This window comes from Dreissena polymorpha, chromosome 5 (genome assembly GCF_020536995.1).
Source record: "Dreissena polymorpha isolate Duluth1 chromosome 5, UMN_Dpol_1.0, whole genome shotgun sequence".
In the NCBI taxonomy this organism is placed as follows: domain Eukaryota; kingdom Metazoa; phylum Mollusca; class Bivalvia; order Myida; family Dreissenidae; genus Dreissena; species Dreissena polymorpha.
In genome coordinates this window covers 5,417,245-5,431,704 of record NC_068359.1, presented here as the reverse complement: position 1 = coordinate 5,431,704, position 14,460 = coordinate 5,417,245, and the positions used below count along the sequence as shown (strand labels likewise).

General features: G+C 35.5%; 1 protein-coding gene across 1 annotated transcript; it reads left to right on the top strand.

Annotated features, from left to right (window-relative positions):
• The first annotated feature begins 238 nt into the window (after positions 1–238).
• Positions 239–12,706, top strand: LOC127882344 (ER membrane protein complex subunit 3-like). Its single transcript, XM_052430926.1, has 7 exons — positions 239–410; positions 1,957–2,014; positions 5,907–6,009; positions 7,236–7,340; positions 8,344–8,425; positions 10,600–10,679; positions 11,251–12,706. The coding sequence occupies exons 1-7, from the start codon at positions 262–264 to the stop codon at positions 11,451–11,453; spliced, it is 780 nt and encodes a 259-aa protein (XP_052286886.1). The 5' UTR covers positions 239–261; the 3' UTR covers positions 11,454–12,706.
• The last annotated feature ends 1,754 nt before the right edge of the window (positions 12,707–14,460 follow it).

The following is a 14,460-nucleotide window of genomic DNA, read 5'->3' as shown; positions in this document are numbered from 1 at the left end:
CCGGTTAATAGTCCACACGCTTTGCATTGACCGTTCAAAGACGATGGTCACTGTTTTGCTTAAGTGCAATTGGATATAGTGCATAATATACTTTTTAGTGCCTGATTGCTTTGCCTTTAGTTCCTTACCATTATTAAAGGGCCGCATTGTATAACAAGGTTTATCTCCCGCAAAGCAGCTGAAGATTCACTTTGTGCATATTAGTGTACTTGAACCTAGCACTTCGCTGTTTTTACGAACCATATATTTTGTAAAACCAACATGGCGGAACTATTGCTTGATTCAGATATCAGAATCTGGGTATTTTTACCCATTGTTGTAATAACCTTTTTAGTTGGAATAATTAGACATTATGTTACAATTCTATTAACCTCAGAGAAGAAGACGGAAATCACTCAAGTGAAAGATAGGTAGGTTTCACTCTGGGTTTTATATTGTGTTTGAGTGGAACAGTATTTCGGATTAATCGAAAGGTTGGGAGTTAATTTAGGTTAAAATTATGTGCATTGCAAGATTCTATAGGTGGAAAAGGGGGGCAATAACAGACAAAGGAGTGAGGGTTTTCAGAATCTTAACTGTTGCTGCCTCATGTGCATGGTTAGGTAATAAATTCCATTTTTCTTGGGAAGAATGAACATTTCTATGAGTCTTTTAAGGTTTGGATGTGGATGCTCACGCTGCTGCCAGACATTATCGCCAATGACGATTATTTTATCCAACTGGCTATTATAGTATTATTTCTTAAAATTGGCGAGGAAAAATGGTGATTATTTTATCCAGTCTACATCAAATAAAAAAATTGCCTGTACATGTTTTCCGGCAAGTGTGAAACGCGTGTAAATCGGGAAATCAAGGTATTTATTTGTACTGCTATGGAATGCTTATCTTGTATATGCCAGGGGTGGCGAAATATAAAAAAAACTATTCTTGTCCACGGACAACCATTTAGGAAATTTAACTTGTCCGTTGCTGAACTACACTTGTCCATTAATGTTTATATAAATTATTTATAAACATATCTATTGATTAATGTAAAATACAGTGGAATAAATCAAAATGAGTATAATTTGCAAGTTCTGGTGCGTTTATTTAGATCTTTTTTTATCATAATCTTTCTTTGATTTTGGGAAGGTTGACTGCTCAAAGGTTCGGGTTTCTGTTCCGTTGTTGAAGATTTTTAGTGAAGCTGTTTTCGGAGAAAACCCGAGCTATTGTCATAGCCTGCTCGTCGTCCGCTGGCGTCGTGCTAAAACCTTAACATTGCCTCTAAAATCAAAGTGCTTCCACCTACAACTTTGAAACTTCATATGTAGATGCACCTTGATGAGTTCTACACGCCACACCCACTTTGGATCACTAGGTTAAAGGTCAAGGTCACTGTGACCTTTAAAAAAAATATATAAACAAAAATTTCTGACAAGCTTTTGCAGCCGAGCGTGGCACCTGGTATGTGCTGCTCTTGTTTTAAAAAACGTTTCATCTTTACAGTTAAAAGTCCTCTAAAATAACAAGGTAGACCGTGTTTGTAATATTTGGTTCGATACTTATTTCCTGTCTGATTGTAAAAATAAAGAAACCAGTCTGTACACTGTCTAACAGTCGGGCTGAATGTTGAAAATCCAGCATTGCTCCCTGTGTCTTATAGAATAAGGGAGATCACTGCGCAGGAGTGCCCATATTTTAGTTGGATTGCTCCACAAATAGCACTGACAATGTAATCGCATGTCAACATCCTGTTTTGTAAACTTAATTACGGCTTTAATAAGATGCATTTTTTTGTATTCCTCAACCCGACTGGTTGTCCACTGACAACTTAGTTGAATAAAATCAGTTGCCCAGACAAGCAAATGTACAACGCGGTCAACTGGGACATTTGATTTCGCCACCCCTGTATGCCCTGTCTAGTAAAATGTGGAAATATATAGTTGTCACTATTCTTGGAAATCTCTGTTTCAGTCATACCTTAATAAGAAGTAGACTCTTGCGAGAAAATGGAAAGTATATTCCTAAACAGGTATGTTTTTTTTGTATTATTTTTTTTTAGAACCAAAATATCTTCAGTGGTTTTTATTGGTCTTACTAATACAGGTTTTGGCTATATTAATCAATGATTTCTCTGAAAGATCATTGAAAACTATAAATTGCAAATAGAAACCCAATACTGCAATCATCTTGCCCCTTGTTTGCGATGGAATTTAGTTAGTGATTGTTAAAATCTACCCATAATATTTGCTAATGTTTGTTCTACTGTCACTCACGTATAAAAAAAGGGCAGAGTACCATTTTATAGTTTTTGGACAGTTCTGTCATTATGTCAGCTTAAATACCTGCGATATATCATCATATCTTAGCCGTTATATTCAGCCTTTTGCAATGAAGTCACAAAAGATTTTAAGGATCAGTTTAACTGTTTCGTTTTTTGTTTAAAATACAACCAAAAAGCTTAATGCTGCTATTTTGTAATATAAGTTGTTTAATGTGAAACAAGTTAATGTCAAAACAATTTAAAATTAAGCTTAACTAAAATGAATAGAAAAATAGCTCTTTGTTGAGAACAAGATCTGGTGGGGGGTGCATTATAAGCTCATCTATTTTTTTCAGAAAAAAAAGCTATTGTCATGACTCATCACCTGAGTGTCGGCGTCTGCATTGGTGTCCGGTTAAGTTTTGTGTTTAGGTCCACTTTTCTCATAAAGTATCAAAGCTATTGCATTCAAACATGGCAAATTTACTTACTATCATGAGGGGACTTGGCAGGCAAACTTAGATAACTATGGCTGGCATTTTGACAGAATTATGTGCGCGATTAATGTGTAGAAATTTAAAATTTGGTTAAGTTTTGTGTTTAGGTCCACTTTATTCTTAAAGTATCAAAGCTATTACTTTCATACTTGCAACACTTACTAACTATCATAGGGGGACTATGCAGGCAAATTTATGTAACTCTGACTGGCATTTTGACAGAATTATGGCCCCTTTTATACTTAGACAATAGAAATTTGGTTAAGTTTTGTGTTTAGGTCCACTTTATTCCTAAAGTATCAAAGCTATTGCTTTTATACTTGCAACACTAACTATCGAAATGGGACTGTGCAGGCACAGTTATGTAACTCTGACTGGCATTTTGACAGAATCATGGCCTCTTTTATACTTAAAAAATTGGGTTAAGTTTTGTGTTTTGGTCCACTTTACTCCTAAAGTATCATAGCTATTGCTTTCAGACTTGGAACACTTGCTAACTATCATAAGGGGACTGTGCAGGCAGAGTTATGTTTTTAAACTCTGACTGGCATTTTGACAGAATTAAGGCCCTTTTATACTTAGAAAATTGAATATTTTGTTCAGTGTTGTGTTTTGGTCCACTTTACTACTAGAGTATCATAGCTATTGCTTTCAGACTTGGACTTGCTAACTATCATAAGGGGACTGTACAGGACACATTGCATAACTCTGGTTTGCATTTTGACAGAATCATGGCACTTTTTTGACTTAGTAAATTTGAATATTTTGTTACATTTTGTGTTTTGATCCACTTTACTTCTAAAGTATCACGGCTATTGCTTTCAAACTTCAAATACTGTCATACTATTATGAGGGTACTGTACCTGGAAAGTTGACTTTGCCCTTGACCTTTGAATGACCTTGAATCTCAAGGTCAAATTATTAAATTTTGCTAAAATTGCAATAACTTCTTTATTTATGATCAGATTTGATTTATACATTGACAAAACAACCCTTACCTAATATACCACAATAGACTCCACCCAAACCATATTTTTTTTCGTATTTTATGCCCCTGGTAGGGTGGCATATAGCAGTTGAACTGTCAGTCAGTCTGTGCGTCCGTCCAAAAATTTAACGATGCCATAACTTTTGCAATATTGAAGATAGCAACTTGATATTTGGCATGCATGTGTATCTCATTGAGCTGCACATTTTGAAAGGTGAAAGGTAAAGGTCAAAGTCATCTTCAAGGTCAAAGGTTAAATAAATAAATTTTAAAGCAGCGCATAAGGGGGCATTGTGTTTCTGACAAACACATCTCTTGAAAGATCATCAAATAAATGACCACAACCCCACCACACTATACCCCCCTCTCAACCCCTCCACCTCTCACCCCCAAAAAATAAAATAATAAAAATAAACATTGTTAAAAAAATACAAATATTTATAATATTTTTTTTATTTTTTTTGAAAGACCTTCCAACCATCCCATCCAAGAATCCCCCCCATTTTTATTTTTGAAAGATAATGTAATAAATGACTATACACCCCTCTCCATCCCCACCCCTCCCCCCTTTTTGAGTGAAGTATTGAGAAAGGTCCCTTCACCTTTAAAGAGGAAAATAGATGAGCAGTCTGCACCTGATAGGCGGTGCTCTTGTTTTATTTTAGGTGCCGCAAATCTGACAAACATCTTATCAATTTGTTTTTGCTTAACACTATTGTAACATGGAATTAACCTAAAAATGCTATTGTTACCTTAATCATGAGATTGTTAAAATATTCATTATTCCCACGCTTTTCGGAGAAAAAGTGGGGATTATGTGGTTATCTCCGCTGCCTGTCCATCCTGGCCACTATCTCCTCCTACACTATTAGCACTAGAACCTTGAAACTTACACACATTGTAGCTATGAGCATTTGTGCAACGTTTCACTATTTGGAATTTTTATCTGACCGCTGTGTCAAAAGTTATGGGGGTTGGGGTGGGGCCGGGTCAGAGATTTTCCTGCGACCGCGATTCGAAAAAGGCCCATAACTACGGTGTCCCTTCAGATATTGCTTTCATATTTGGTATGTATGTGTATCTAGACAACACCTTTCCATGCGCATACAATTTTTTACCCTTGTGACCTTGACCTTGAAATTAAGGTCAGCGTTCATGTTTCAAAATCTGCGACCGCGATTCGTAAAAGGCTCATAACAACTGTGTCCCTTCAGATATTTCTTTCATATTTGGTATGCATGTGTATCTGGACAACTCCTTTCCATGCGCATAAAAATTTTGACCCTTGTGACCTTGACCTTGAACTTAAGGTCAGCATTCAGGTTTTGAAATCTGCGACTGTGATTCGAAAAAGGCTCATACCTACTGTGTCCCTTCAGATATTGCTTTCATATTTGGTGCGCATGTGTATCTGGACACCGCCTTTCCATGTGCATGAAATTTTTGAACTAGGGGTCCAAGTTCAGGTTTCGAAATCTGCGACTGCGATTAAAAAAAAAACTCATTACTTCTGTGTCCCTTCAGTTATTGCTTTCATATTTGTTATGCATGTGTATCTGGACAACTTCACAAGACCTTTCCATGCGCATAGAAATTTTGACCCCTGTGACCTTGATCTTAGGGTCCGTGTTTAAATTTTGAAATCTATTATGTGGTTATCTGCGCCGTCTGTCCGTCCTGGCCACTATCTCCTCAGTCCTCCTACACTATTAGCACTAGAAGCTTGAAACTTACACAAATGGAAGCTATGAGCATATGTGCGACAGTGCATTATTTGGAATTTTTATCTGACCCCTGGGTCAAAAGTTATGGTGGTTTGGGTGGGGCCGGGTCAGAGATTTTCACTCATTTTTTTAAGGTTATTAACTTCTTCATTTCTACACCGATTTACTTCAAATTGATACTGAACATCTCTTATGACAATACAGTCAATCTCAACTATGCAAGGCCCCATTACCAACCCTGGAGCACCCCTGGGTCAAACATGTGGCGCGATTCTATACCATGTAACTTTTATGATTCAATGTTTATTCAGTTCAGCAATATTTAAATGATTATAAAAAATAATTACTCCTACCCATACACTTTATATTAAAATTAAAAATGCATTTTTGAAGTGTTTTAAGAAATTCATCGAACAAGGACAATAATTATTGTCTGATATTTGTATTTTCAGTCTTTCCAGATGCGGAAGGCTTTCCTGAATGCAGAAGATAAGGGGCTGATTTTCAAGTTAAAGTCTGCAGAAAGGGAAACGCCAGCTAAAAACCCAATGACCGGTATCAATTTTATAATATAGAATAGTGTAGTTTTAGTCCATATTTTTATGCCCCCCTTTGAAGAAGAGGGGGTATATTGCTTTGCTCATGTCGGTCTGTCTGTAGGTCCGTCCACCAGGTGGTTGTCAGACGATAACTCAAGAACGCTTGGGCCTAGGATCATGAAACTTCATAGGTACATTGATCATGACTCGCAGATGACCCCTATTGATTTTGAGGTCACTAGGTCAAAGGTCAAGGTCACGGTGACCCGAAATAGTAAAATGGTTTTTGAATGATAACTCAAGAACGCATACCCCTAGGATCATGAAACTTCATGGGTAGATTGATCATGACTCGCAGATGACCCCTATTGATTTTGAGGTCACAAGGTCAAAGATCAAGGTCACGGTGACCCGAAATAGTAAAATGGTTTCCAGATGATAACTCAAGAATGCATACGCCTAGGATCATGAAACTTCATGGGTAGATTGATCATGACTCGCAGATGACCCCTATTGATTTTGAGGTCACTAGGTCAAAGGTCAAGGTAACGGTGACCCGAAATAGTAAAATGGTTTTCTGATGAAAACTCAAGAACGCATATGCCTAGGATCATGAAACTTCACAGGTAGATTGATCATGACTCGCAGATGACCCCTATTGATTTTGAGGTCACAAGGTCAAAGGTCAAGGTCACGGTGACCCAAAATTTTAAAATGATTTTCGGATGATAACTCAAGAACGCTTTTGCCTAGGATCATGAGCGATTCATGACACTTCATAGGTACATTGATCGTGACTCACAGATGACCCCTATTGATTTTCAGGTCACTAGGTCAAAGGTCAAGGTCACAGTGACAAAAAACGTATCACACAATGGCTGCCACTACAACCGACAGCCCATATGGGGGGCATGCATGTTTTACAAACAGCCCTTGTTAGTAAAAGTTTTTACTAATAATCAAAAGGTGGCATGCACCATTGTATCTAAGATTTTTTCTAATAACATAACTGAAAATAAGATACATACAAAAGCATCCTGGGTTTATGGCTGTTAATTTCATAAAAATAAATACTAGTCTAAGACTGATTACTGAGTAGTAATTAACTCTTGTAAATAAACTTTGGCGATGCTTTTAATTGGTGCTGGCTCTGTGACAATTTCATATACAATGTCCTTTATGTATTTATTTTTTATGCCGTTAATTATACGCTAGTCCCAGTATGAATGTGCTTTGTTTCAGACCCTAGCATGATGACCGACATGTTGAAGGGTAACATGACCAACATGCTCCCCATGATTGTTATTGGGGGCTGGATCAACTGGGCCTTCTCCGGCTTCCTCACTAGTAAGATTCTTTAAAGGGACTTGTTCACAGATTTTGGAACGTTTTGGATTGTGTAATAAGAAGTTTTAAATTGATAAATGTTAACTAAAAAGTTCCAGTATATTAAAACAAGAAAGAAATTATAGAGAGAAAAAAAGGTATCCTAACCTGGGCTCAAACCACTGACCCTTTGAGTAACAGTCTGATGCTTAAACCACTTAGCCATCCACGCTGATACACATGTTATGGAATTTTTTCTTTATATACTTAATCCAGGTAGTGTCACAAAATAATACGATAACAAAAGAACGCTTCAAATTACTCAATTGTTAAGTGTTTGTAACACTTGATAATTTTCAGGTTTTAAAATCATCATAAGATGGCTATAATGGATATTTTAGAGATGGTAAATGATCAGTACATGTATTATTGTTTCCTCGCAAATAACATAACAACAGCGAAATATTGCAAATCTGAAACCATTTTTTAAAGGTCCTTTAACAGTGGCACTAAATGGGTTTATAGAGAAAATTGTTGTCAGTTTGACTACATGCTCTGCTTTTAGCCATGGCACACATGTTACATGAACTGTATGTTGTGGGGTTGATTTTGGCAAGAGTTTTAAAAGTTTCATAGATGACATTTGAAATCTTCTCAGCTGAAAGACTTGTAAAAGTAAAATGTCAAGATTCATATGATGTAATATTAAAATGCCTTTTTTATGCCGGATATGTAATTAAAATAACATATTTTAGTTATCTCCCTGATCATGGTAGGATCCACTCCACAGAACTGTGATGCTAAAAAATCTAATATCCAAAATATTCATTTACAAGAAACACAAATTTCGTTTTATACCTATTATAAAATAAAAACAGTAACAAAATGTTTGCTTATTTTCCACAACTGACTCATAATAAAAGTATTGTACATTTTTACTGAATACATAGTTGCCATTTCATCAGAGACAGATGCCAATACATTTGTTGGTGTTGGTTTGCATGAACGATGATATTTTTTTCAGCCAAGGTGCCATTTCCGCTGACATTCCGTTTCAAGCCGATGTTGCAGAGAGGGGTGGAGTTGATCTCGTTGGATGCCTCCTGGTGGGTTATTGTTATGTGCATGCAGGCTATCTTTGCATGCTGCAATAAAAACTTTGACATTTAAAATGTTTTATTTAATGTCTCTATAACACTCAAAAGCAACAAAAATTTCGTGAAGAATTTTGTAAAATAACACGTAAACAATCAGTGTTCCTTATAGCAAGAGCAACAATTTCAACGCTGTATGTGGTATGATTACATAGATTTTCGTGACTACAAAATGCCCGTTTTTCTTTATTTGTGACACAATTCCATTTTAATTTCCCTTGAATATATCTATTCATACGGCACACAAACACTAAAATGGTACCAATACAAAACAATAATAAAAACGAGCATTTTGTATCTACAATCATCCATTTTACCAGACCACATCTGGCGTTGAAATTTTGGCAATTGCCATAAGGAATAATGATTTTTAATTGTTTAGTTTATTTTACGAAATATTGTACAAAATGTTCGTTGATTTTGAGTAGCAATGTTACTTTAACAGCTGAAACACATATAATGTACCATCACAGCTGTTATTTATGTTAAATAATGCACAGTGCTTATATATTATTTTGCACTGCATATATTGATTTGGTTTGAGGTTACGATTTTCATTCTGAAATTTTTTAGGAAAGTAAAAAAGTTTAATAATTTAATTTGTAATTATTGTGGAATTGTCCATCTTATTAAGGTTCAAGATGAGTATTTCATTTCAGACATCAAATACATTGTAATTACTTACTTTTGAAAATAATACATGCTAACTAGATGAGATTGTATGTCCATGTGTAAGTACAAAATGCAGTCTACAATAATTAATGGAAAGCAATAGGTTGCCAATTCAGCGCCAATGTCCAAATATGAAAAAAGTTAATTATTTGTTTATGATAACAATGGTAAATTTTTCAAGCACACGTTGAATTGATAATCCTTATCTTTATCCAAAATCTGCACACAGTATTAATGAGTTCTACATATTTGACACAGTATTAATGAGTTCTACATTTTTGACACAGTAATAATGAGTTCTGCATTTTTGACACAGTGTTAATGAGTTCTTCATATTTGACACAGTATTAATGAGTTCTACATATTTGATTAAGTTTTATTGAGTTCTACATTTTTGACACCATATTAATGAGTTCTACATATTTGACACAGTATTAATGAGTTCTTCATATTTGACACAAGTATTAATGAGTTCTACATATTTGACACAGTATTAATGAGTTCTGCATATTAGACACCAGTATTAATGAGTTCTGCATTTTTTGACAGTATTAATGAGTTCTGCATTTTTTTACACAGTATTAATGAGTTCTGCATTTTTGACACAGTATTTATGAGTCTGCATTTTTTACACGGTATTATTAGTTACCATTAGTTACCATTAGTAATTGACGGTGTATGGGATATACACCCTAGGTAATTTCATAACATACGAGAGCGAAGCTCGAAGCTCTCGTATGGTATTTAATTACTGAGGGTGTATATCGCATACACTGTCAGTTACTAATGGTGTAACGATTATATCTCAACCGACTACTCAATTACTTGGGTAGTATGGAAATTACTTGGGGTGTATGGGAAATACTCCATGCGTACGTGACCCCTCTAAGCCAATCTGATATGGTCATTTTTGTAGGAGGTGAGATATTAATGAGTTCTGCATATTTGACACAGCATAAATGAGTTCTGCATATTTGACACGGTATTAATGAGTTCTGAATATTTGATACAGCATTAACTAGTTCTGAATATTTAAGGCCTTTACCGCAATATTCTGGCCTGTAAAGAAAGAGATCAACCCAGGCGTAATTTAACCAACAGTTAACAATTTTAACAACTGGGCCCAGACTGAAACCCATTACGTGTATAAAGCAAGGCGGGTTCATACATATGCCCCACTCTGTGAAAAGGTGGTTGAATGCATGTGCCTAAAGTGTCATCTTAAAAGTTAAATGACACTTTCTGCTTTTATTGTATTTTCCGTTCAAAGGAAGACTTTCCTTGACCAAAATCCAGTTTAGGTGGAAAGTGTCGTGCCTGGTTAGCCAATTCAGATTGCACATTCTAATCTGGTACGCCACTTTATGCACATGCATTTAACCCCATTTCTCACAGCGCGACTCACATCTTTATGTACGGTCCCAGCAGTCAGCAATGTTTCTCTACCATTTCAGGGTGAGCTCAGCCTCCTGGTACTTCCTGAATGTGTTTGGCCTGCGCAGCATGTATACCCTAATACTGGGACAGGATAATGGTAGGTGAATCATCTGACACAGTTTCAGAAATAACATTATGCTATGGTCTAATTGAAACTTAATTGTGCTGGGCTTTCTTTTAATATAATGCATAATTATATTCTTTATGGCTTCAATAAATTAAAAATGTGTCCACATTTATTTTATTTTTTATGAACACCTGTGAACTACAAATTATCTTACACCAACTGTTTATTTACCACTCCAGTATATGGTCAACTTCATATGGTTGTTCCAACTGTTACACGTTCTTACTAAAAAATATATAGACTAGTACACATGTTTATTTCAACTCGTACAGTATGTTATTTAAATGATATATTTTATATGTTTCATCAAATGTGTACTCTCTGTTATTCAAAATTATGTTTTTCACATGGTTCTTTCAACTGTAACACACTATCTAAACAATATAGTTGACACTGTTATTCCAAGCTCAAATTGACACTGTTATTCCAAGCTCAAATTGACACTGTTATTCCAAGCTCAAATTGACACTGTTATTCCAAGCTCAAATTGACACATCTCACATGTTTAATCCCACCCACTTCTAACCCTGTCCCATCCCAGCTGCTGACCAGACCAAGGGCATGCAGGAGCAGTTCTCAGGGCAGGGCATGGCCGGCCCCCAGGACCCCCAGAAGGCGTTCAAGGATGAGTGGGAGGCACTGGAGATCACCAACCACGCCTGGGCCCTTGAGGGGGTTGAGGAGGAGGTCATGGGTCAGGTCATACCGCCCGAGACCATCTACATCAAGGATAAATTTGCTTAATTATTGTACAGGCTTTTAGCATCATTTTGATGGTTGAGTGGTACAAGTTTTTAATCTTTTCATAGCCAAAATGTCTATGTTATACCTCCAGAGACCATCTATATCAAGGATAAATTTGCATACTTGCTGGAGAAGCTGTTAGCATCATTTTTAATGGTAGAATATGGAAGGTTTCTATTGTCATGAGTCAGGTCATACCACTGGAGACCATCTACAATACGGATAAATATGCATAATAATGGTAGAGGGTTAAGCATCATTTTGATAGTTGAGTGGTGAAAGTTTTCTATTGTCTCTTCAAAGCATAACAGTAATGGGTCAGCTCATACCACTGCAGACCATCTATATCAAGGATAAATTTGCATAATTGCTGGAGAGGCTTTTAGCATCATTTTGATGTTGAATATGTAAGGTTTTTATTGTCTCTTCAAAGCAAAAAAGACCTATCAGCAAATTTGTGTGTGACATGAAGGGTGATATGTTAGCTTCAAGAGATAATTATAAGAATGTTATGCACATAGTTTCCCACTCAACCCTTGATAAGATGTTATGAACTTGTATTGATAATTTGATGTACATTGTGAAGTAATTCTTCTCTTTAAAGCTATCGAGGTTTCATCAACCTTGTGTATCTGTAAAGAAAACTGATGACCTTTTCTGGCTTTCAATGAATGATGTTTAAATCAAAGTTCAGTCATTTGTTGCTCTACAGCTGTATTTGCACTTGTACATGTATCTTATGCGGAAAAAATATGTTCCTTAATGTATGTAACGGTACATGATATTAGTGGGTAAAGGTTTAAAAACTCATTTTGATGTTGTAAAAACATATTGTATGAAACTACAAAGCATAGTTATATTTATAACTTGTATCATTCTAGTAAAAGATAGTACATGTAGTCTGAACACCATCTATGTATATTACCATCATTGACCGTTTTCATGTTTGTTTGTCAGGTAAATAAACTAAAATCATATTTAGTATCTCCATATCTGTAGATTATTTCATAAAATATAAATGTGCAATTTGTTATTAATTTAAACAGTTGATCATGTTGATAAATGTGTGTTATTGCATATTTCATCAATCATATTTTTTATGTTCCCAACGTGCAACAAAGACTATGAATTTGATGTTATTATAGTAGCATTTCAATAAATCTCTGCATTATTCAACTGTGTACCCGAGAGAAATTTTTAAATATTAAAAAGTCAGCCACCATTTAATTAGTAAACTAATCCCAAAACCCAAATATTGCGTTTGTTATTTCTCCTTTATACGATTACGACCTGTGCCCGTTGTACTATGGTTGAAATGCTGTCAGGGAGCGGGGCATTTACCAGGTGTTGCTTTATTGATATCTTTTGTATGAATTAGTCACAAAATGAAAAGCATAAATCCATGTCTTTGTCACAGCTTTTATAGTGATCAGGAAAGCATTTAATAATATAAACTGATTTTTCAAATAACTCTTTTTATTCCCCTGGTAGGGTGGCATAAAGCAGTTGAACTGTCCGTCAGTCAGTCTGTCCGTCCGTCCGAAAAAAACTTTAACATTGGTCATAACTTTTTCAATATTCAAGTTAGCAACTTGATATTTGGCATGCATGTGCTTCTCATGAAGCTGCACATTTTGAGTGGTGGAAGTTCAACGTCAAGGTCAAAGGTCAAAAACAAAAAATTCAAAGCGGCGCAATAGCGGACATTGTGTTTCTGACGAACACATCTCTTGTTATGAGTCTTGTTTATTAGAGTATTTTTTCTTACAAATCAGGAATGAACAAACAATGTGTTGTGTTTGAAGACCACACATATCTTTAAAAACATGCATAGACTACTACATTATGATTTTTAGTTCCCAAGGCCCGGATTGTTATGACTTATTTATAAAGTATAATTATTGAGCTTGTTGTAGGGAGATAACCCTGCCCATTTTATATCCTGATTCCATCCTGCTTACTGAACTTTGTTCACTTGGTAAAATACAATTTCATTTTCGTCAATGTTATTTACTACATAACATGTTTGTTTTTTTAAATATAAATCTAAAAATATTAAGCTACTTTGAGTTTCTGAAACTCCCTGCGGCGTTATCTTCCGTTTGGGTTAAATGGTAGACACTGCATTCACAAAAATTCTCTCCAGATCTTGACAATTTCTAGTTTTTTACTCTGTATGTAGGGTTTACATTCCCAAATGAAAATATAAAAAAGTTCTAAGCATATGAAATAACAATAATATGGGAATCGACAATCATCAATTGATGTTTTAAGGCGGCAATTGATTTGATTTCAGGTATGCTCGGAACCACAGGTGGTTAGCGTGTGGCTATGATATTAATTAGTGAAAACATCATTTTGAATGATAAATAATCATATTATAACGAAAAATCAAATTTTCTATAAAAAAAAATCACTATCAAATATATATATATATAAACAGGGTGCATCGCTATGAACAGTCGTAAGTTCATCAATCGTGCAGCGATTTTTGCAATCTCGGTCTTATTCAACGCAGAAATGAATTTCCTTTCTGGAAATATATATGTCTTGCAATATTTTTACAAATGCTGGGTCAACTTTTAAGAAATAACACGATACACAACTCGCATGACCCTCTTAACATCGATCAGACAGTATCTAAAACTTCGCGGAAGAAAAAGGCATATTCCCAGCAAAGTTCATGTACCTCGATACCATAATTCAATAAAACGTATGAAAAAAAACATTATAACCGTGCTTGCCGTTGCATTATGCATCAAAACTAACTGTCCATCGCCCTTTGAAACCTTTGTTTGCATACATTTCAACCAACTGACATTTTAAACACACGAGTGATTTCATTGGTCCAATGCAGTGGTGTGTCTTTGCGCCTGGAGATTTCATTCATGGATACTGTCTGATCGCTGTCAAGTAGGTCAAGCGAATTGTGTATCGTTTTATTTCTTAAAATTTGATCCACCATGTGTAGAAATATAACAAGATATATACATTTCCCGAAAGAAAT

What these genes read in the sequence shown, in the direction of transcription:
- LOC127882344 (XM_052430926.1), top strand. Translation starts at nt 262, where the DNA reads ATGGCGGAACTATTGCTTGATTCAGATATCAGAATCTGGGTATTTTTA. An exon ending in CTTCTCCGGCTTCCTCACTA is followed by an intron (nt 7,341 to 8,343) that starts GTAAGATTCTTT and finishes TATTTTTTTCAG; the next exon opens with CCAAGGTGCCATTTCCGCTG. An exon ending in ATCTCGTTGGATGCCTCCTG is followed by an intron (nt 8,426 to 10,599) that starts GTGGGTTATTGT and finishes CTACCATTTCAG; the next exon opens with GGTGAGCTCAGCCTCCTGGT.